The sequence below is a fragment of the Papio anubis genome, chromosome 1, assembly GCF_008728515.1.
Source record: "Papio anubis isolate 15944 chromosome 1, Panubis1.0, whole genome shotgun sequence".
In the NCBI taxonomy this organism is placed as follows: domain Eukaryota; kingdom Metazoa; phylum Chordata; class Mammalia; order Primates; family Cercopithecidae; genus Papio; species Papio anubis.
In genome coordinates this window covers 119,181,983-119,204,869 of record NC_044976.1, presented here as the reverse complement: position 1 = coordinate 119,204,869, position 22,887 = coordinate 119,181,983, and the positions used below count along the sequence as shown (strand labels likewise).

Sequence of the window (22,887 nt, the reverse complement as noted above, 5' to 3'; positions counted from 1 at the left end):
CTGCTTTGTCGATTAAGTTTCTGTAATAAATCCATTGTCGTAATTTCAACAGTGTTCACACCATCTTCACCAGGACTAGATTCCCTCTCCAGGAACCACTTCTTTGAAGTAACTTCTCATGCATTCAAGTTTTATCATGAGATTGTAGCAATTCAGTCAAAACTTAAGGTTCCACATCTAATTCTAGTTCTCTTGCTATTTCCATCACATCTGCAGTTACTTCTTCCACGGAAGCCTTGAATCTTCAAAATCATCCATGAGGGTTGGAATCAAATCTTCCAAACTTCTCTTAATGTTGCTATTCTGACCTCCTCCTCATAAATGTTCTTAATGGCATCTAGAATGGTGAATTCTTTCCATAAGGTTTTCAATTTACTTTGCCCAGATTCATCAGAGGAATCACTATCTAGGGCAACAACAGCCTTACAAAATGTATTTCTTAAATAATAAAGACTTGAAAGTCAAAATTACTCCTTGGGCCATGGGCTGCAGAAAGGACGTTGTGTTAGCAGACACAAAAACAACATTAATTTTGTACATCTGCATTAGAGCCTTTGGGTGACTAGGTGCATTGTCAATGAGCAGTAATATTTGGAAAGGAATCCATTTTTTCTTTTGAGCAGTAGGTCTCAACAGTGGGCTTAAAATATTAAGTAAACCATGCTGTAAACAGATGTGCTGCCATACAGGCTTTGTTGTTCCATTTATACAGCACAGTCAGAGTACATTTAGCATAATTCTTAAGGGCTGTAGGATTTGCAGAGTAGTAAATGAGCCTTGGCTTCAACTTTAAGAAACCAGCTGCATTAATCTCTAATGAGAGTCAGCCTGTCCTTTGAAGCTTTGAAGCCAGGCATTGACTTTTTCTCTTTAGCTGTGAAAGTCCTAGCTGGGATCTTCTTCCTATATAGGCTGTTTCTTCTGCATTGAATATCTCCATGTTATCAATAAGGTTGTTTCACTTTCTTATTGTTTGTGTGTTCACCAGAGTAGTACTTTTAATTTCCTCCAAGAACTTTTCCTTTGCATTCGTAACTTGGTTGTTTGGTGCAAGAGGCATAGGCTTTGGCTTATCTTAGCTTTCTACATGCCTTCCTCACTAAGCTTAATCATTACTAGCTTTTGATTTAAAGTGAGAAACTTGCAACTTTTCCTTTCACTTGAACACTTAGAGGCCATTGTAGGGTTATTAACTGGACTAATTGTAATATTGTTGTGTCTCAGAAAATAAGGAGGCTCGAGGAGAGGGAGAGAGATGGAGGAAAAGCCAGTCAGCAGAGCACTCAGAAAACACATAACATTTATTGATTAAGTTTGCCATCTTACATGGGTGTGGTTTATGGCACTCCCAAATAGTTAAAATAGTAGCATCAAAGATCACGGAGTTTAGGATCAGCCTGGGCAACATGGCCAGATCCCATTTCAAAACAAAAAACAAATCACAAATCATAGATCACCTTGACAGATTTAATAATAATGAAAAAGTTTGAAATATTATGAGAATTACCAAATTTTACACAGAGACATGAATGAGCACGTGCTGTTGGGAAAATGGCACTGATAGACTTGCTCAATGCAGAGTTACTCCAAACCTTCAATTTGTGAAAAATGCAGTATCTGTAAGGAGCAATAAAATGATGTATGCCTATGTTACTAAAAGGTTGACTTTACATATTTTCACCAGGTAAAAATGAAAGCATGTGAGCTGGTAAATTTCGTTTACATTAATCATATATCAAACGTAAATGTATATCAAGACATCACATTATACTCCATAAATATATACAATATACAGTTATTTGTCAATTAAAATATAAAATATTTAAATGCAATAAAAAATATTTTTTCCAAAAAGATTTATTAGTTGGCTATGGATGGATGGATTGTGCAGGTAAAAGGGAGGAGTTTGTCACAGGCTTTTGCCTGTAGTAATAAGGTTTACATTGTACAATAAGATAATGGAAGGACCATTGGGGAGGACTTTTCTTCTAGGTAGTGATCAACAGGGCTTGGTGTGGGGATGGTGGATCCACAGAGAGCCAAAAGTATGAGGTTTGGGGCCTAGGAGAACTGTGGTAACATTGAGAGGGACATAGTAGATTGGGAAGGGGAATTGGTCTATGGGATTAGACTTGTTTTTAAAATTGAAGTCATCACATCTGACTCAATGAGTGTCAGAGTTTTATGGACAGTTGGAGCTATGAGACCTGTGGCCACTAGTGATGTTTTGAAATCATTACAGCACAGCTGGGGCAGGAGCCAGATTGCAAGGAATAACAGAAGGTCGTGAAAAAGCAACATCTTCCTAGGTGGCAGCTGCTTGTTTCACGAATTGCATGAAAGGAGGAGAAAAATGTAGTAGTTACAAGGGACATTAAGTAGAATCCTTAAGCTGGGATAGGGCATAGAAACCTCCAGATTAATTCCTTATAAATTCTTACACACATATGGTCACTGATATCATATTTCTTTCATCCATCTCTTCATTCATTCACTATGTATCCGCATGCCAGGCATTCTGGTCACTTCTCCCCTTTACTTCAGTGTGGGCTAAGTGCCAGAGCAGCCCCTTAGCAGTCATTACTAGTGTAGCAATAACAGGACTTAGGCTAAGGACACCTGGAATAATAAATCACCGTCTTTTCTTCCCTTAATTTCAGCTAACATTTCTTTCCTTCCATCCCATGGGAAGGTGCAGGCCTAGTGTCAGTGATTCCAGCCATGTGTTCTGAGTACTTTGAGATGTTAATGCAGTACATTTCAAGAACCATTTTTAAACAATGTGTTTTTTTGTTTTTGTTTTGTTTTGTTTTGTTTGTGTGATACTAACAGGTAGAGTGGAACCCGCAGCTATTAGAGGTCCCACCCCAAACTCAGTTTGATTACACAGTCACCAGTCTAACTGGTGGTCCGAAACCATATTCTCCTTATGACTCTCAATACCGTGAGACCACCCTGAAGGTGAGCAATGCTTCCTTGCTCGGGGGAGCCCCACTGCAAAGGTTGGGTGGTTTTCTCTGGGCTGAGTTCAGCAGGCTGTCAGGTGTTTTCATTCTTCTTTCTCTTTCTTCCCTACTTTAGGGGGGCATGTTTGCTGGGCAGCTGACCAAGGTGGGCATGCAGCAGATGTTTGCCTTGGGAGAGAGACTGAGGAAGAACTATGTGGAAGACATTCCCTTTCTTTCACCAACCTTCAACCCACAGGAGGTCTTGTGAGTCACTTGAAAAGGGATGTTGCACTTAATTTAAGGTCTTGAGCATGAGGATACCTGTCCTGACTCCCAAAGATGGTTCCTACTCTCACCCAAGGTAGTTTGGGGGACAATTTGTCATGCTGCATACCCTTATGTCACAGGATCTGGTGAACAGGTGGTTCCTGGAGGTCACATTCATTGGACTTTGAGTCTCTTGAGGGCAGACATCCCACAGAGAAGTAAAGCTTTCTTCCTAGTTCCATAGCTCTCCTTATGTACTCTTGAAAGACCCCTGGAGCCTCTGTGGAATAAAATAAGAGTGTATATAATTAAATATTCCTTTTATGACTGTCACTTCTTCTCATTTTTTTCAGTATTCGTTCCACTAACATTTTTCGGAATCTGGAGTCCACCCGTTGTTTGCTGGCTGGGCTTTTCCAGTGTCAGAAAGAAGGTTCGTATTTGGGATCCCAGTCAGTCCCTGTCCCTGGGGTTCTTGCTTCTCGCTTCCAAAGCCCCTGTCTCTTTCTCGGTGCCTGTTCCCTTGATTTGTTTTCTCCTGCATGTGTGACTTCCAGTGTGTACCTAGTCCGGTGGGTCCTTCCCTGTCTGGCCTTATGGTGCCCCTGCCAGCCTGACCTCCACAGTAGCAGCAGTGTAGCAGCTGCTCTGATCTGCCTCTGGCTCTTGGCTTCTCCCCTCAAGCTTCTACACAAGCTGCACAAGGCAGTCTTAACCATGTTTTGTAAACACTCGAGGGGACTTTTTGTTTAGATGAGACATTGCTGGAAAGGAAGGACACTGGGCCCCAACACTGCTGCCACTGCCCTAATCTTGGTAATAATCCATAGCGTGAACAGTGTTCTGTCTAGCCTTTCCTAGTTGAGAAAGTCCATCAAGTTTGGGTTTTGATATATTCAGCCCCTGAATGGTTGTAGTCAGTGGTTCCTAACCTTGTCATCCCCAAGGACTGAGTTAATTATTTTCCCTCGTGGATCCCATGTGTTGAGAGCCTTTGGCCATCACATGAAGCTTCATTTTGTCATTTGTAATTGACTCAAATTTACATTTAATCACTGGTCTGAGTTTCAGATTATCATGACCTCACTAAACAGGTGCCACAAAGCAAAGGTTCTTGTTACTTTGTTTAGCTTTTTGGCAGTATCTCAAATAGAAACAAAATTTCCATCACACTTTTTAAGAAATATGTAAAATAATAGAACCTTCAGGAAAGAGGAGTCTGGTCTTACCCCCAACTGGGTTGGATACTGCTGCTAGTTCTGGCTGTAGTTGGCTGCTGCACACAAACAGTACGTGTCTAGGTAACATAAAGCAGTTTGGGCTGCCCCTTACTTCTTGGGAGGCCTTGAGTTTAGGAATGACCCACAGCGCCTGATCTTCTGAAAGCTCTCCATTGCTTAGCTTCTAAAAGGTAAAGATCTTCTTAGAAACATCAGAAGTGGTACTGAGAAGGAAAGATGTTTCTTGGTGGCAACATTTTCTTTAGGCAAGTCCCAGACTGAGAATGTCCCAGGTTTCCAGCACGGAAGGAAATCACTAGCCTCAGGTGCAGGTGTCTGGGTAGCAGCTCCCTGCGCTGGACCCACAGGTGTTGGGACTCCAGTTTGACTTCTTTCCTAGCTACTTCCATGCCTTTCCTATATGAAGGGACTTGAATAAAGAATCCCAGAAGGGGCCGGGTGTGGTGGCTCACGCTTGTAATCCCAGCACTTTGGGAGGCTAAGGCGGGTAGATCATAAAGTCAGGAGTTCAAGACCAGCCTGGCCAAGATGGTGAAACACCCATCTCTACTAAAAATACAAAAATTAGCCAGGCATGATGGTGGGCGCCTGTAATCCCAGCTATTCAGGAGGCTGAGGCAGGAGAATTGCTTGAACTTGGGAGGTGGAGGTTGCAGTGAGCCAAGACCACACCACTACACTCCAGCCTGGGTGACACAGCAAGACTCCATCTCAGAAAAAAAAAAAAAAAAAAAGAATCCCAGAAGGTGGCACTGTTGGTGGAAATGCTACAACTTTGGGATATTGCTTTAGGAGTAAAATCCTAGAAAAATCCCAGAGGTTACATGTAAGCTACAGAGAATCAGGCTGTGGGGAAAGCTGGAGATTGTTAGTCTGCCCACTTGGCCAATCATTTGCTCAGTGTACATTTGTCTACTCAAGTGTGCCTTATTTATCATAAACTGTGGGTCCAAAATCCAGACAGCATTATTAGACCCCAGATGGAACTATTAGAGGTTTATAATTTTATTAGTGTTATATAAGTTTAAGTCATAGTTATTCTAACACATAAAGGACCTAGTACAGTCATTCCACAGTATCCAAAAGGGATTGGTTCCAAGACAACCCTCTCCCCTGGCAGATACCAAAATTTACAGATGCTCAAGTCCCTTTTATAAAATGGCATAGCTTTGTACGTAACCTATGCCCATCCTCCCATGTACTTCATATCATCTCTAGATTACTTTTAATACCCAATACAACACAAATGCGATGTATTATCCTGTACTGTTTTCTAATTTGTTATTTTTATTATGTTAGTTTGTATTGTTCTTTTTTTCTTAAATATTGTTAATCCATGGTTGATTGAATCCATGGATGTGGAACCCAAGGATGTGGAGGACCAATTGTATGCAACAAACTTTGTTCTAAGAACTTTGCATATATTAACTTGTTTAATTCTTGTAATAACCCTATGAGGTAGGTGTCATTATCCCCTTTTACAGATAAGAGAACCAAGACACAGAGAGGCTCAATGACTTGCCCAGGGACACAAAACTGGTAAATGGTAGAATTAGGATTCAAACTCTGGCAGTCTTGGTTCAGAATCCTACTTTTTCGTTTTATGCTCAACTGTTTCTTTGAGGACATGTATATCTGGAGGCGGCATCAGATCATTTGGTTTGTCCTTTTCACAACACATCTTGCAGAACCCCAGGATTCTTCAGAGGGGTCTCAGAAAGTACAGAAACGGAGGGGATGGGACATGCAAGTGGACTATGCTTTGGATCTCCACCTTGCAGCCATCAGCACCTCTTCTTTTATTATTATGCTTTACATAATAGTTGGAGGTTGGAGGAGGTTCTGTGGCTGATGTAGTCCCACCCCTTCGATGTACAGATGAACCCCAGAGAACGGTAGTGACTTCCCAAGGCGACTCTGCTGGTTAGTTGTGGACTGAAGACTAAACTCATGACTTTCAGTGTGGTTTCTTCTTCTGTTCACACCAATGATGTGTGTGTGGATTCTGATATTCTAGTGAAGTTATAGGCTACTTTTAAAGCCCTTGGTTCTGACTATCCATAAGTTGGGAATAAATACCCCTTTGGGACTTTGATTCAGCTGATCACTCTGCAGACTGACCTCAGTGAATCCCAAATTGCTGCTGGGGAGCTACTTCTTTTGCCATCAGGCTTGAGTGGTGTGGAAAAAGAACCTACCACAGAGATGGCACTTGCCATCTCCGGCACAGAGCAAAGCCTGGGAAGGTGTTAGAACACCTTCTTTGGGCATTGACAGGAGGGGACAACGGTACTGAGGAGCTCTGAACAGCAGTGAGCTGCCATGAGAGACATAAGAAACATTGTTTGTAGTTTCTTTGGTTAGATCTTTGGTTAGACCAGCCATTCATCTAAAAGCCTGGCTTTTTATTTTGGGCAAGGCTATCGGGTCTCTGAGAGGATCTGTGGCCTTGCGTTCACTTTTCTCAGTTTGTTATGTGATAAGTCACTATAGTGGCCTATAGGATCAGGCTTTGGGAAGCAAGATAGTAACTTAGTTCTGATAACGCTACTCTTTATCAGAATGCCCAGATGCTGGTAGTGCTTTACAGCAGGGATTTTTTGGAAGGGGTCAGGGAGTTGCCAGTCTGATTCAGGTCTATTACCTGCTCTAGTCTATTTGTGGCCCAATAGGAGGGCTTGTGCTAGACAGAACAAGGCTGCTGTGACTTACTGTTTCCATTGCTCAGATTATAGGAGAGCCCCCTTTGGCAGGGCCAGGGCATGTGGAGGGCATGCTCTGTCCTTAAGGAGTAACCTTGATGATCTGCCTCTCAGAGCAGATCTCTGCTCCATCTCTGTAGACAAAGAGAAGGGGGTGGAGATGCTGGGAAGAACAAGCTGAAGCCTCTGCCTGCCTGTGCTTCCTACCTTTCTTCCAGGACCCATCATCATCCACACTGATGAAGCAGATTCAGAAGTCTTGTATCCCAACTACCAAAGCTGCTGGAGCCTGAGGCAGAGAACCAGGTAACTGCTCCTGGTTTCTTGCTCACCAGTGGGGGACAGCCTTTTACCACCTTTGCTGGCAGAACTGTCTGTACTGAGGGCCTGCCCAGGCTTACCCTACTGGCGAATAATGGATGGGAAGGTTTAAATTACACTTAAATGTGACATCAGCTGTCTAGGGAGTGAAGAAGTCTTATTCATAGTGACAGACCCATGGTGAAGGTCAGGAATTCTGAGAAGAGCCGCACGTTGGGCTAGCAAGATGATACATACAGCCACGAGTAGGCCTTTGCCATTTACAAAATATTATCCTCCTGACGACCCGGGGCTCTCAGGTGGGGCAGATGAGGAAACCAACAGGTTAAATAAAAGATGACTGAGACTGTCTTTAACCTGCAAATCCAGGTGTACAAGCCCAAGAAGACACAGACTTTTCTTCTCTTACCAATATGTTTCTATGTAGGATAGATTGGTTTGGGCTGATGACACTTTTCAGTTATCAGGTATCTCTAGGCTGCACTAAGATTATATGGCATTCCATAAAGAAAAGAGAATGCTGTTTTCAGACACACGTGGGCCATGCTTCCATCATTTTTTATATAATGCAAATGCTAGAGTGAGATTTGGAAAATTCATCCTGTTATCCTAACCCTGGTACTTGCTAACTTATGTTTACAAGTCATTTGACCTTATAGAGCCTTAGTTTATGCATCTATAAAATTGGGATAATACCAGCTAACCCCAGTGGGTTGTGGGGATTAAATGGTATCCCAAATGATAATCCCAAATGTGAAGTACACTTTGTAAACTGTTAATCACTATAGAATATAAGACATTACTCTTTGTTTTTTTGTCAGAGGCCGGAGGAAGGCTGCCTCTTTACAGCCAGGAATCTCAGAGGATTTGAAAAAGGTGAAGGAAGGGATGGGCATTGACAGTAGTGATGAAGTGGACTTCTTCATCCTCCTGGACAACGTGGCTGCTGAGCAGGTGAGTCCTGGGGTTGGGGAGCCTGGGATAATAGCCTTGGTGGGCTGGCTCCTGAGTTAAAACTGTGGGGAGAGAAGTGGGTGGAGGCCTCCTGGTTTGGAGGCAACTGTGATAGGACCTGCAGATAGAATGGATATGGGGACTGAGGGATAGGGAGCAATCGAGGAAGACTCCTTACCCAGGCAGGAACACAGACACTGAACTCTAGACCAGAGCTTCTTGAGGCATGTTCCCCAGAACACCCAATATGCAAGTGTGTGTTTGGGTGGGTGGGGGCAATGGTTGGAAGGGATGAGTAGGGTCTAAAAATTTTGGAATCCCTATTTATTGTATCACTTCTTGAGAGTACTATATGTACATCAACACATTAAAAAAATCTGAGATGCCTTTCGTAAAGAAAGCTGGTTAATCTTTAAGTCTGTTTTCCTTAAGCTTATTTAGCCATAGGATCTTTTTTTCTGTAATAAATATATAAAGAAGACTGATAATGGGAAAGGTTTCTCTAGATTCAGAAGTTGGACATCCAAAGGTGTATAGGATCCTCCCTCCTTCTCTTGTGAAAATAAAATGGCAGTGTACCCTGAAGGCAGAAATGCACCTTGCTCTTATGTGTAAAACAGGTTTAAGGTTAGAAGGCAAGAGTTCATATCATATATTTGTATGGCGTATTTTTTAGAAGTCATTTTGGGAAAACGAAGGTCAAGTAGGAATTTGTGAATTCCTTACTTTGGATTTTATTCATTTTTTTTTTTTTTTTAAGTTAAAAAATACAGGCTGGGCACGGTAGCTCATGCCTGTAATCCCAGCACTTTGGGAGGCCAAGGTGGGAGGATCACGAGGTCAGGAGCTCGAGACCAGCCTGGCCAATATGGAGAAACCCTGTCTCTACTAAAAATACAAAATTTAGCCAGGCATCGTGGTGCACATCTGTAGTCCCAGCCACCCAGAAGGCTGAGGCAGAAGAATTACTTGAACGTAGGAGGCAGGGGTTGCAGTGAGCCGAGATTGCGTCACTGCATTCCAACCTGGGTGACAGGGTGAGACTCATCTCCAAAAAAAACCCAGAAAAACAGGCCAGGCACGGTGGCTCACGCCTGTAATCCCAGCACTTTGGGAGGCCAAAGCGGGCGGATCACGAGGTCGGAGATCGAGACCATCCTGGCTAACATGGTGAAACCCCGTCTCTACTAAAAATACAAAAAAAATTAGCCGGGTGTGGTGGCAGGCACCTGTAGTCCCAGCTACTCGGGAGGTTGAGGCAGGAGAATGGCGTGAACCCGGGAGGTGGAGCTTGCAGTGAGACGAAATCGCACCACTGCACTCCAGCCTGGGCGACAGAGCAAGACTCCGTCTCAAAACAAAAAAAAACAAAAAACAAAAATGCTAATCATTTTGGAGTAGATGGGGAGTCATCAGAAAGGGAAGAAACCCTTTCTTTTTTTTTTTTTCCCCTGGCCTTCAGATAGCTAGTAATAGCTTTGGAAGAGCTTTATAGACATATCTTCTTGAGCTGTTAACAGACATAGCTGTTCTTGAGCCCGTCTTCTCTTCCCAGGAGAAGACAGGCTCCTGCAGGTTCCATGGGAGCTGATCAGTTGCTAGAATCAGTAGGTGAGAAGCATTTTTTTCTAAAACTCCATGTGGCCCTTTCAGGCACACAGCCTCCCAAGCTGCCCCATGCTGAAGAGATTTGCACGGATGATTGAAGAGAGAGCTGTGGACACATCTTTGTACATACTGCCCAAGGAAGACAGGTGAGGGGCCTCTCACTGCTGGCATGAAGTCACACTTGGTCAGACATCCAAGTGTATGGGGAAGAGGAGTTCATCAGGCCCACTCACGCCTGGCAGCTGATGTCTCCGTGTGTAAGGAGGCTGAACCCCACTCTGCCCGCCTGCCAGTAGACCCTAGGTCTTTGCACTTCTGCAGCTGGAACTGGTGACCTAGTGCTTCTGTTCCCTGTTATGCAGAACCAGGAGCCACCACTCTCCTGACTTTATCACTTGCCTTTTCCTTTTGCTTTAAGGTTTAAAGGATTTGGGTGGCAGGGAGCTGAAGAAAGAATATTCATTTCTCTCTTTAGTCATCATGTTACAATTTACAAATCATTTTCACATTCTCACTGTGAGGTGAGAGAGATACCTTTCTCCCTGGCTTTATAGATACAGAAACTGAGGCTGGGAGATACTGCCTCCCTGGTCTAGGCCCAGCTAGCAAGTGATGGAGCCAGAACTTGGACCCAGATCCACTGACTACCTATTCTGTGTTTTCGCTATATGACTCACAGTGAGGGCTCTGTTTCTAGGTGTGTTTCCTGACTACCAGAATGGAAAGTTTTCCTCTTACCAAATTTCGGAAGACACCTTTTTTTTCTGATTGGTTGAGAGCATTCAGCTTGCACTAAAAATAGGTGACTTGATAGAGGAGGGGAGGTAGGAAGTAGTCCGGGGAAAGATGAGTAGGGGGGAAAGGCATCTAACAGTTCAAGAATTTGCACGCTTGAGTGCCTAAGGATAAGAGCCCTTGACTGCATTCCTTCCACTCGGAGTCAGTGTGTCCACTTTTGTGCAAGCCTAGGGTGTCCAGAAGGTTCCTACCAAGCCACACAGCTTGCCGCCACTCCCTGGGACTTGCCAGCTTCCCTTTTCTGTTTGTGCAGGGGCCCCACCGTACCTAAGTTGTTACTTATTGCCTTCTCCTTTATCAACACACACACACACACACACACACACACACACACACACACACACACACATTTAGTAAATATGTTAAGCTGTGAGGATCATGCAATTTCCGTTAAAACTACTCATCTCTGCCCTTGTAACATGAAGCAACCAAAGACAATATGCAAACAAATAGACACAACTGTGTGCCAGTAAAATTTATTTACCAAAACTGGTCAGATTTGGCCTATGGTGTAGTTTGCTTTGTTCTGGTGTAAATCACTTTAAACAGGCCGGGCGCGGTGGCTCACACCTGTAATCCCAGCACTTTGGGAGGCTGAGGCGGGCGGATCACGAGGTCAGGAGATCGAGACCGCCCTGGCTAACACGGTGAAACCCCGTCTCTACTAAAAATACAAAAAATTAGCCAGGCGTTGTGGCAGGTGCCTGTAGTCCCAGCTACTTGGAGGCTGAGGCGGGAGAATGGTGTGAACCCGGGAGGCAGAGCTTGCAGTGAGCCGAGATCGCACCACTGCACTCCAGCCTGGGCGACAAAGCGAGACTCCATCTCAAAAAAAAAAAAAAAAAATCACTTTAAACAGGACCTTGTCTGTTCCATTCCAATTAGCCCTGGTTTTATAAAACTAACATTTCTTCAAGGACAAATGGTTACAACCTCACAAGGTCATACAACTTGGCTTTGCCTGTATATATTCTTCTGAAAAGTATATGTTGCATACAGTATTGGTTGCCTGTTCTTCATCCATTGCCGCAACATTCCTTGACGTATAAAGATGGTCATTTACCCAATCACCACGAATAAGCCAGTCATGGCAACCTTGTTTTCATTTGTCAGTAACTGGGTTCTGGGAATTCTAGGAGGGGTATTTTTTTCTCTTTGATAAAAAGTAAGAAGCACAAAAACAAGGAGAAGACTGGCCCCTGAAGGCTCCATGGAAGCTAATCAGCTGCTAGGATGAGTAGATGAGAAACATTTCTTTCTTCTATAGTAAGTGGACTTTGTTCACTACTGTGAGTGAATGTGCTTTAAGCTGCAGTAGTCACCTGTGGTCGTGATGGGACAGGCCTGAGAATGAAAGTGGTGAAGCCGCGGAGCCAAGCCTGGGAGCACGACCACTGAACCTCTTCTGTAAAATAAATAAGACATAAATAAGAAATGACCTTATGGTCTAAACTCCAAAAGAAGGAAGGCTGGCACATAGGAAACAAAATTTAGGATGTTCTTGTTCCTTCTGATTGTTTTTCTAAGGGCCTTCTAGAATTCCTGGAAATTATTACCCCTTCTCCTTCCTAGCTTTGTCAGCTTTGTTCTTTGATTCCTCAAGGCCTAGTTGGTCACGGCTTATCCAGGTTATCACCCTCCTGCTCCCTCAGCCCCTCCCATCTCAGTTGTGTTCACAACAGGTCTGTGTGCTGGTGCTTGTGTTGTTGGGAGTCTTTATTCACAGAGGACCCCAAGACCAGCCTCAGTGCCATTTCTCTCCTTCTGGCCCATTGCTAGCCCTTATGCATGACTTGCCTTTTTCTCAGCTCTGTCTGATTAGACTCATGAGGTCCTGGGGGCAGAATCAGTCTGTGTCTCCTGAATGCTGAGTGCCCTCTAGGTGCTTAAATGTTGTTCACTTTTCACAGGGAAAGTCTTCAGATGGCAGTCGGCCCATTCCTCCATATCCTGGAGGGCAACCTGCTGAGAGCCGTGGATTCTGCCACCGCACCCAACAACATCAGGTACCTGGCACAGCAACTCTGCTTTGTGCAGCTAAGGGCCATGGGGACTTCTGGCTGCAGGGAGGGAACCCAGATCTTAGGGAGGCAAGAATCAGGCTGTCAGTGACCAAAGGTAGGTGTTTAACAGGCCCCAAGTCTCAAAAAGGTTCACAATCTTTTAACCTTTCTTCCTGCTGCATCCCTCCTACCATGTTTTGAAAATTTTAGTTTAGTGAAAAGAACCTCAAATTTCCTGTTGCTTTCTCTCTTTCTCTTCTTTTTTTATTAATTGAAGATATGTCAAACAATAGCCAATTATGATGTGACACTGATTTGATATGATAGTAGTCCAAAACAAAGATAATTGCTTAATGGATTGTGTAGTTTGAACCACTTTCATTGAGTGTAAAGAAGGTATGATATCCATAAGGCATTTAAAAATGTTGGAAGTGGCCGGACGCAGTAGCTCACGCCTGTAATCCCAGCACTTTGGGAGGCCGAGGCGAGTGATCACGAGGTCAGGAGACCGAGAACATCCTGGCCAACGTGGTTAAACCTAGCTCTACTAAAAATATAAAAATTATCTAGGTGTGGTGGCATGCACCTGTAGTCCCAGCTACTCGGGAGGCTGAGGCAGGAGAGTTGCTTGAACCCAGGAGGCAGAGGTTGCAGTGAGTCAAGATCACGCCACTGCACTCCAGCCTGGTGACAGAGCGAGTCTCTGTCTCAAAAAAAAAAAAATGTTGGAAGTGGCTCATGAGCCTCCATTGCCATTTTTGTAGCCTTGAATCCGAGGTTGGGACTACGGCTGTGGAATATTATATGTCCTAGGCACTTGCTAAGTGTGGTCTGCAGACAAACAGCTTCACCATTGCCCAAGAACTCATCAGATTCTCAGGCTCCAGCCTGATCTACTGAATCAGCATCTGCAATTGAACAAGATCCCCAGGTGACTGATATTCACCTGAATTTTGGAGAAGCACTGTTGTGGTATTATGCACAGCTAGAAGCTTATGATGGCATAAGGGGACAATGAGTTGAAACAGGAACTTTGGGCCAGGATTTGTAATAGCAAATCTTGTGAATGCCATTTCCTATCCTTCACAGTACCTGCAACGATAGTACATTTTTGCTGGCTTTTGCCACCTTGCCACCCTCTGCCTTGGATCTTTAGAATACCACAGGATCCAATGCTAGTCTTCTAGGATGGGGGTTCATAAATAAAATCCTTGGTCTTTCCTAAGAGATGGATACTGGTGTCAGGCAGATGTAGATTAAAATGGCATTCTTATTACCGATTAAAGCCATTTGGAGAATGTGCTGAGGGCCAAATGGGCTTATGAATATTCTTTTGAAATAAACTTAATACCCCAAAACTTTAAGCCTCCCCAACAAGGAGCACACCTTGCCCTACTAAACTCATCCCATGACTGAGAGTAGGAAGAGTATTCATGTAGGCTGGCAGGACCCTAAGAGAGAAGAGAGGTAGGGCCTAAGCCAGACATGCTCAGTTTCTTCTTTGAAACTCACCAGGCAGGAGTGAGTGGGTGGCAAGGAGGAGGCCAGGAGAGTTTCTCTGGCGAAGACCCTCCTCATGAAGACACGGGGAGTGGGAACAAGGGTTCTTCCCACGATCGATTGCAAAGGAGTTTTATACCAGGCTCAGCTGATTTCTAGATGTCACCTGGTTTCTCAGGCAAGGGTGTCTTACTTAAAGGAGGCAGGCCACATCCTGACCTTCAGAGTCCTGAGGTAGAGAATTGTGGAGAGTGGTTTCCTCTTGCAGAAAGCTGTATCTCTATGCGGCTCATGATGTGACCTTCATACCACTCTTAATGACCCTGGGGATTTTTGACCACAAATGGCCACCGTTTGCTGTTGACCTGACCATGGAACTCTACCAGCACCTGGAATCTAAGGAGTGGTTTGTGCAGCTCTATTACCATGGGAAGGTAATACCCCTGAGGTGGGGTTGGGTGGTGGTGAGGCGCCCTCCCACAAAACCCACCCACCTGAGTTAGCACCAAGTCCCCCTCCTCAGGCCCAGTGGAGTCTCCCTCGGCACAGTCAGCTCTCTAAATCCTATAGGGCAACTCCTGGCTATGCCCACGGGTCAGGCAGAACTTGACAGATGGTGGCAGGATGGGGCTTGGGCCTTATCCCAGTTCTGTTACAGACTCCTTCTAGGAAGAGGGTCCCCCTCCTCTTCTCCTGAGTGTCCCCGTCAGGATGTAGCCTCCTGGTTGTGAGGCCTGTTTTGCAGATTGTTGATGGTATCTTTGGGAGGTGATGTGTGCTGCTGTTAGCACCCATGGTGTTGGCTGCTTCATCAGGGCTGGGGTCCAGGGCAGAGGCCGGAGCACGCCCCAGGGATGAGCCTGTTGGTTCTCCCAGCTCAGGGATGTAACTTGACTGTTTCTTCCCAGTCAATTCAACACTTTTTGAGTGACTTTTACAAGCAGAGCATAGTACTTTTATTCTGGAAGCTGACCGGGTAGTGGTGCCTTCCTGTCTGTAATATGTATGCACACATATACCACGTGGGTCAGTGCCTCTCAGATCTCTGGGCTCAGCTGGAAATAGCAGAAGGACAGGCTCCTTGGTGGACCCGCTGAGTTATGTCTCTTCCACAGGAGCAAGTGCCGAGAGGTTGCCCTGATGGGCTCTGCCCACTGGACGTGTTCTTGAACGCCATGTCAGTTTATACCTTAAGCCCAGGAGAATACCACGCACTCTGCTCTCAAACTCAGGTGATGGAAGTTGGAAATGGAGAGTAACTGATTTATACAAGCAGGATGTGTTGATTTTAAAATAAAGTGCCTTTATACAATGCCTCCTGCTTTGTGTGTTTGGGAAGAGGAGAGAGCAAGGGGTAATGTACTTTAATATAAGGTAAGGATGTTTCCTTTCTGTGGGTATATTAAGGTTTCTTCCTGAAAGGAAAAGGGGTATAATATTGAGACCAAAAGGATATTTCTCTATTTTGTGAGTTGGTTTCTAAGGTTAGAAGCATCTGTGTGTGACACGGGCTGGGGGCATCATGACCCTATAGAATTGTGTTGGTTTTAGTTCTTTTCTCCTATATTAATTTCACATGTATTGAGCTACCTACTAAGTAGTGATCATTATAAAGGTGAAAACATTCTGCCCTTAAGTTGTTGCAGTCCAGTGGGACAGGCAGCTGAGTAGATCAGTGATACACTGCAGTATGTTTTATGCTGTAATAGATATTCGAGGGGCTATTTGGGTGTAGAGAAGAAACTTCCTGCTCACATGGCAGGGGATGTGGGGAACAGTCAAAGAAGGCTTCTGAGATAGTCCTGGCCTGATCTGAGTAGAGAAAGGTGGGTAGGAGTTAACCAGGAAAGCAAGGAGGAAAGCATGTTGCATGTAGGTAAAGGATAGGCTTCAAGGTCAAGGAACATTGCTGGGTGGTAAGATGGAACCCGGATGTGGAGGCCCTGCAGGAGGAAGCAGGAAGGACACTGGGCCCCTGGTGGTTTTAGTTCCAGAAACAAATGCGGGCCCCAGGGCTCTGCAATGGTAGGACCGGAACTACTGAACATAAGAGCTCCACCTGTAACTGTGCCCCCTAAGAGTACCTGATGATCCCCCTATCTCCTTGTCAATGTTCCCGTTCTTCTCCAGAATCTATTTCAACCCTTCTCTGATTTCAAACCACCAGTCCCTTTACCTCTCGGAGAAAACAGCAACCACAAAAGCCTCTCCACTTCCTACTATCTTAATATTGAGAACTTCTAGATCAGGGAGCTGAGGTATCTCAAGCTCAGGTTTCTCTTCTGAGCTTCAGACACTTTTGTCCACTTGGATTTCACTGGCACAAAACTTGCCATGTTAGAATCAACCCCCTCTCCTCCCAGATCTGCTTCTCCCACACACTTCCCCATCTGAATGAAAGACACCTCCACTATCCACCCAGTTGCCAAATCAGAAATCTGTCTTTGTTTTCTTTGTCTTACATTTTCCTATGTCTAATCAGTTAAGTTTTATCAATACTACCTGTTTATTTCTTTAATCTATTCACGTATCTTTATCCTCAATCTTCAGTATCCCCTTTCCATCCTCAGTCTGCTGGTTGCTGTATTTCTTATTTTACTAAGAAACTAAAAGAGATCAGAAGAAAACTTCCATATCCCCCAACACCCAACCACCAAATCTGCTAACCCAGTTGCATTGGTGCTTTTATAGCCTGCCTTCCTTCCTCTTACTAAGAATGAACCAACCCTATTCCTATCCAAGCCCAACCCTCTAGCTTTACATTGACTCCTATTATCTTTTTTCTGAATTGTCCATTCTTTTCCTGACCAATTATTCTATTAGCAGTACAAATATGTGGTAAAATCTCCTGTCTTAAACTTTTTTCTCTGCATCTTTGAACTACTGTTCTCTTTTCCTTCTCCTCTTTATAGCAGAACTCCTCAAAAGAGTTGCTACCTCTGATGCTTCCCTTCCAGTTCTCTCATGAACCAACTACAATTAAGTATTCACCCCCACCACTCCATGGAAACTGCTCTTGTCAAAATCATCAATGGCCTCTGTGTGGTAAATCCAACAGCCAGTTTTCATTCTTCTTACTAAGCTTCTCATCAGTATTCCTAGACCATTTCCTTCATTGGCTTCTAGGACAAATGCTCTCTTGGTTTTCCTCCAGTTTCTCAACTTTGTTCCTGTTGAATCTACCTTTTTCTAATCTGTAAGTGTTGGGGTATCCCAGGGCTTACTCCTTGGACCCTTTTTCCACCTCTTCCCCTACACTCACCCACTAAGTGATCTCAAGAATTTCCAGTTTGAGGCTGGGTACGGTGACTCACGCCTGCAATCCCAGCAGTTTGGGAGGCCAAAGCAGGCAGATCACCTGAGGCCAGGAGTTCGAGACCAACCTGGCCAACATGGCAAAACCTTGTCTCTACTAAACCTGTCTCTACTAAAAATACAAACATTATTATATTTTATAAAATTACTATATGGAGTACAATGTGGTGTAATCCCAGCTACTTGGGAGGCTATATATTTATGTGTATATTTATGGAGTACAGTGTGCCTATAATCCCAGCTACTCGGGAGGCTGAGGCAGGAGAATCACTTCAACCTAGGAGGCAGAGGTTGCAGTGAGCCAAGATCGCGCCATTGCACTCCAGCCTGGGCAACAAGAGTGAAAACTCCGTCTCAAAAAAAAAATTTCCAGTTTTAAATATTTACACAATATCTGCTAAATTTATATCTTCAACCTAGACCTTTCTCTGTGAATTCCAGTCTCATTTCCAACAGTCTAGTCAATGTCTCTATTGGGTGTTTAAGATACACAATAGGTATCAAACTTCCCATTGTCCACCATAAAGTCTCAATTTCTGGGCCTTTTCAAACTTACTCCTTCCACAGGCTTTCCCATGTAGGTAAATGGCACCACCATTCACCCTGTTGCTTTGGCCAAGAACTTTAGAATTGCTCTTGACTCCCCTCTTTTTCTCATATCCTACCTCTACTACATCAGTAACTCCTGTTGTATCTCTCTTCAAACTATATCCAGAATTGACCATGTCCCAAGACTTCCATTGCTACCGTCTTAGTCCCAGTGTCATCTTTTACCTGGACTATTGTAAAGGCCTCATAACTAGTCTTCCTTTTTCTGCCCTTCCCTTCTCTGCCCATCTATTCTCAATGCAGTGTTGCCTTTAAAACAAAGTCAGATCATGCCACTCTTCTGCTCAAAATTCCCCATTGGTTTTCCATCTCAAACTAAGGGCCAGTCATAATGCCCTCACGGTCCTATGACATCTCGCAGCACCCCAGCCATACGAGCCATCTTACCATTCTGTTTTTTTTTTTTTTTTGTAATACAAACTTTTTCTTTTCTTTTTAATTGACAGATAAGAATTGTGTATATTTATGGAGTACAATGTGATGTTTTGATATATGTATGCATAAGGGAATTATTAACTCAAGCTAATTAACATATCCATCACTTAATCTACTTATCACTTTCTTGTGGTGAAAATGTTTAAGATATACTCTTTAGTAGATTTCCAGTATACAGTCGCTGTGGTCTGAGTGCTTTGTCTTCTCCAAATTTTAGGTTGAGACTTAGTGCCCAGCACAATGTTACTGGAAGGTAGAGCCTAATGGGGATGTTTAATGGATTAATGCCATTACTAAAAGGGCTTGCAGGAACGGGTTCCTTCTCTTTTGCTTTTCTGCCATGTGATGACAAAGTGTTCCTCCTCTCTGGAGGATGCAGCAACAGGCACCATCCTGGAAGCAGAGAGACCAGGCCCTAACCTGCTGGTGCCTTGATCTTGGACTTCTCAGCTTCCAGAACTATGAGAGAATAAATTTCTGTTCATTGCAAATTACCACATCTGTGGTATTCTGTTACAGCAACATAAAATAGACTAAGACAACAGTATTTTGTTATGAACTATGGTCACCATGCTGTGCACTAGATCACAAAAACTTATTTCTCCTGTGTAACTGAAACTTTATACCTTTTGACTAACATCTCCCTTTTTCCCATCATCCTATCCCATTCTTACTATCCTTGAAGATGGAGTATGCCAAGTAGCCCTGAGGGGTGAGCACAAGTTGTTCCTGTGCCTGGAATGCTCTCCTAGACATTTGGGTGGGTAGCTCCCTCTCTTCATTCAGATCTCAGCTCATTGTCATCTCAGAGAGGCCCTCCTTCTACCTCCTGCCTTAGGTACACTCAGCCACCTTCTGTCATGGGCTGAATTGTGCCCCCCCAAAATTCATATGTTGAGATCTTAACCCCTAGTACTGTAAGTCCTCGCTTGACGCTGTCAGTAGGCTCTTGGAAATGTTGACTTTCAGTGAAAGGACATATAGCAGGTCCTTGAATAACATTGTGTTTTGTTCAACGTCGCTGCCTTGTACCATTGATGAGAAAAACAGTTGGTTTTCTAATACGTTGTTTTACTTAAAGCTACAGTTTCCAAGAACCTATCAATGATGTTGAGGACTGAATGTACCTCAGGTGCAATATATTTGGAGATAGGGCTTTTTAAGAGGTAGTTAAGGTAAATGATGTCATATGGGTGGGCTGTAATCCAATATGACTGGAATCCTTATAAGAAGAGGAAATGAGGACACAGACACAGAGGGAAGATGACTGTCTACAAGCCAAGGAGAGAGGCCTCAGAAGAAACCAACGCTGCCGACACCATGATCTTGGACTTCTAACCTCTAGCACTGTAAGGAGATACATTTCTGTTGTTTAAGCCACCTGGTCTGTGATACTTTGCTACAGCAGGCCCTAGCAAATGAATACACTTTGTCCTGTCTTTCCCCCTGCCCTGCAATATTTATCAGTGCTGGATATTACATATTTGTGTATCCATATGCTTATTTCCCTGACTAAAATGGAAGCTCCATGATGGCAGATTTCTTCTTGCTCCCTGATGTGTCCCTAGCACCTGGAATAGTGCCTACTGCATGCTAGTGCTCAGACACTTGGACATTTGAATGACATCCCCTCTGTCACATCTCTCTGGGACCCAAGGCCACCCTCCTAGGTTACCACAGTGGCTTCCTAATGAGCCATACCCTCACTTGCTTTCCATTACCCCCTGAGACCTGGCCCCTGCCTACCTCTCCAGCTTCACCCCTCACCTGTCTCCCTAGCCAGACCCATAGTATGTTTTAAAAAAAGGAAATGGCACTTCTCTGGCCTCTTCACCTTGGCACACATTTTTTCCATCACCTGACCCCTGACACACACTCCCTTTTCCTGTCTAATCCAGTTATCTCTAGGCCTCCCGTGTTTCTGTTTGTCCTTCAGTAGGAGGTTGTCTTGTCTTTTATTGTATTTCTAGAACCAAGTACAGAGACTGTACAAAGTGGACCTCAGCAAAATTTACTGAATGAATAAATGAGTTCAGAACACTAAGACTTAACTCTTTTCTGTTGGCACCTGGGTGGCTTCTGTGCACTCTCCTTCCACACACCACTAGGGGACAGCATGGAGTAAAGGAAAACACCAAGGCTTTAGCTGGATTCAAATTCTGACAGCGTATTTATTTCTTTGCAACCCTTGGATGGGTGTTTCTGAGTCTGTTTTTCCTCTCATGTGAAAATGGGCATAATGATAGTACTAATTAGGGTTGTTGTGAGAATTAATTAAGGAAACGTATAAGTGCCTTCAAATGTGCTTATTTTTCCTTTTCTCTTTCATCTCACTTCCCATGAGAGTCTTAACTATGGTAGGTTTCCCAAGCCAAGGGAGCCTTTGGCGATGCTCCTCTGCAGGCAGCGCCCCATCTCCGCCTGCCCTTCCCGGGACACTGTGCCTGTGTGTGCAGGAGATTTGTACAGAACCTTGACTCCCTCACTCACCAGCTGTGTGACTGTGGGCATGTCTCTTAATTTCTCTGAGCTTCCATTTTCCCAACTATAAAGTGGGAAAGTTAATGTTTATCTACCTGATGATTTGTCCTGAGGATGGAAAATAGGGTGTGAAAAGCTCCTCATAAATTCCTAACCTGTCCCTGCCTTGACTCCTTTCTCTGAGGGGCCTCAGGGTGCTGTTGAGGTTAAAGAATTCCCACAGCAGGCTCTCACCCGTGTATGGCAAAGTAAAAGGCTTCCCAGGACGGAGGAGAGCCAGGCTTGCCAGGGAAGGCCAACTTCATCTGCAGGTGCCCTGATAGCTCTTCCCGAGGGCCTCGTGGCTTATCTTACAGAGCTCTTGGCTCTGGCAGGCCCTGGGATGAAGGACTGTCATTAGACAAGACCCTTCACTGCCATGTGTCAATTCCCCTGTAACAGTTCCACGTGGATCTTTAAAAACGACAGCAAGGGGACAGAAACCCTGAAGGGCCCAACTGAAGAGGGAGGAGGAGAGAGTTCCCGTCCCACCCTCCCCTAGTCCTCGAAGCACCGGGATCTGGCAGGCTGACCTGTTTATCTTCATTGTAGGAAACTCAAGTCTTTGTCAGTGGCACCTGGCACCCCTTTTCCTCAGCTGGAATCCTCTAGGGCACCGTCATCTACCTGCAGAGGAGGCTGGGTGGGCTGTGGGGGGAGGGGTGGGCTAAGGGCACCTGCCCTGTCTACTACATGCCAGGAAGGGATCATTCTTCAGCTCTGGGTTAGAGCATGTCCTGGGGCTGCTAGGCAGCGATGAGTCCCTTCTGCTGGGTGGGGAATTACCCCGGGAGATGGCTGCGTGCTCTATTGAGACCCTGCCCTCCAGTGGCCAAGGGGACTTCGCAGCCTGGCCCCTCCCAGTCCACCCTGCCAGCCTCTAGAAACCTGGCCCCTGTCTAAGGCTGGCTGGAGAGAACTGAAAAACACTTTCCCCAGTAAAAAGCTGGTTTTCTCAGGATTCCGTTCTCCATTTGGCCTTTAAATAAAATGTGCCTTTTGCTGAAGAAATTGGGAGGGGGGGCAGTAGCCCACAGTCACCATGTCTGAGAACTCAAGAGACCACTGATCTTGGAGTCATGTGCTCTGAGTTCAAGTCCTGCTCTGTACCTACTACCTATATGTGAGTTTGGGCAAGTCCATTAACTTCCTGTTGATAAGCCTGTACATCTTAATTTGTGCAATGGGACTCTAATATAGTATCTCCCTCATGGAATTATCCTAGGAATCACATAGATGAGGTATGAAAAGCACTTCCTAATATGAAACGTGTTATACAAATATAAGGCATTGCTCCTGCTATGCCAGAGAAGCCTCTTTGTGGGTCCTCCAGAGCATTCCTCAGGGCTGTGGGCAGTGGGTGCCTGGACCTAGATGGCTTGCCCCTGGGTGGTAAGATCTTGGTGGCTGAAGACCAGGCTGTTTTACGGGATGTTTAAGCCACATGAAGGATGTTGAAAGAAGCACCCACTTTGAAGACAAGAGCCAGGGATTTGGATTCCAGTTTTACCACTTTCCTGGGCCCTGTGACCAGAGTTTCTATTTATCCACATGGAAGGATGGTGATACTATCTGCTGGGGGTGAGGGAGGGGGTGTAAGCAAAATAACCCTATGAAAGGGTATGGAAGGCACTACCTCCTCAGATACAAATTTTGAACCTGCATC

At 44.6% G+C, this 22,887-nt stretch overlaps 1 protein-coding gene and 1 long non-coding RNA gene across 3 annotated transcripts in view; one reads left to right on the top strand and one right to left on the bottom strand.

Moving 5' to 3' along the window:
- The window catches only part of LOC116270832, a 52,384-nt gene extending 40,139 nt beyond the window's left edge, over positions 1 to 12,245 (bottom strand). The window contains exons 1-2 of the long non-coding RNA XR_004179138.1: positions 12,162 to 12,245; positions 3,343 to 3,495 (exon numbers count right to left, since the gene is read on the bottom strand). This is a non-coding gene — a long non-coding RNA (uncharacterized LOC116270832). The remainder of the gene's footprint in view (positions 1 to 3,342; positions 3,496 to 12,161) is intronic.
- Positions 1 to 20,745, top strand: part of ACP6 (acid phosphatase 6, lysophosphatidic) — a 29,393-nt gene extending 8,648 nt beyond the window's left edge. The window contains exons 2-10 of one of the 2 annotated variants that reach the window (XM_003892542.5): positions 2,833 to 2,961; positions 3,082 to 3,212; positions 3,569 to 3,648; positions 7,377 to 7,464; positions 8,301 to 8,433; positions 10,087 to 10,187; positions 12,750 to 12,845; positions 14,611 to 14,776; positions 15,458 to 20,745. In XM_003892542.5, coding sequence (XP_003892591.2) covers positions 2,833 to 2,961; positions 3,082 to 3,212; positions 3,569 to 3,648; positions 7,377 to 7,464; positions 8,301 to 8,433; positions 10,087 to 10,187; positions 12,750 to 12,845; positions 14,611 to 14,776; positions 15,458 to 15,601 — 1,068 coding nt within the window. In that variant the 3' untranslated portion in view covers positions 15,602 to 20,745. The remainder of the gene's footprint in view (positions 1 to 2,832; positions 2,962 to 3,081; positions 3,213 to 3,568; positions 3,649 to 7,376; positions 7,465 to 8,300; positions 8,434 to 10,086; positions 10,188 to 12,749; positions 12,846 to 14,610; positions 14,777 to 15,457) is intronic. The other variant, XM_021923031.2, reaches the window with a different exon arrangement.
- Positions 20,746 to 22,887: the final 2,142 nt, after the last annotated feature.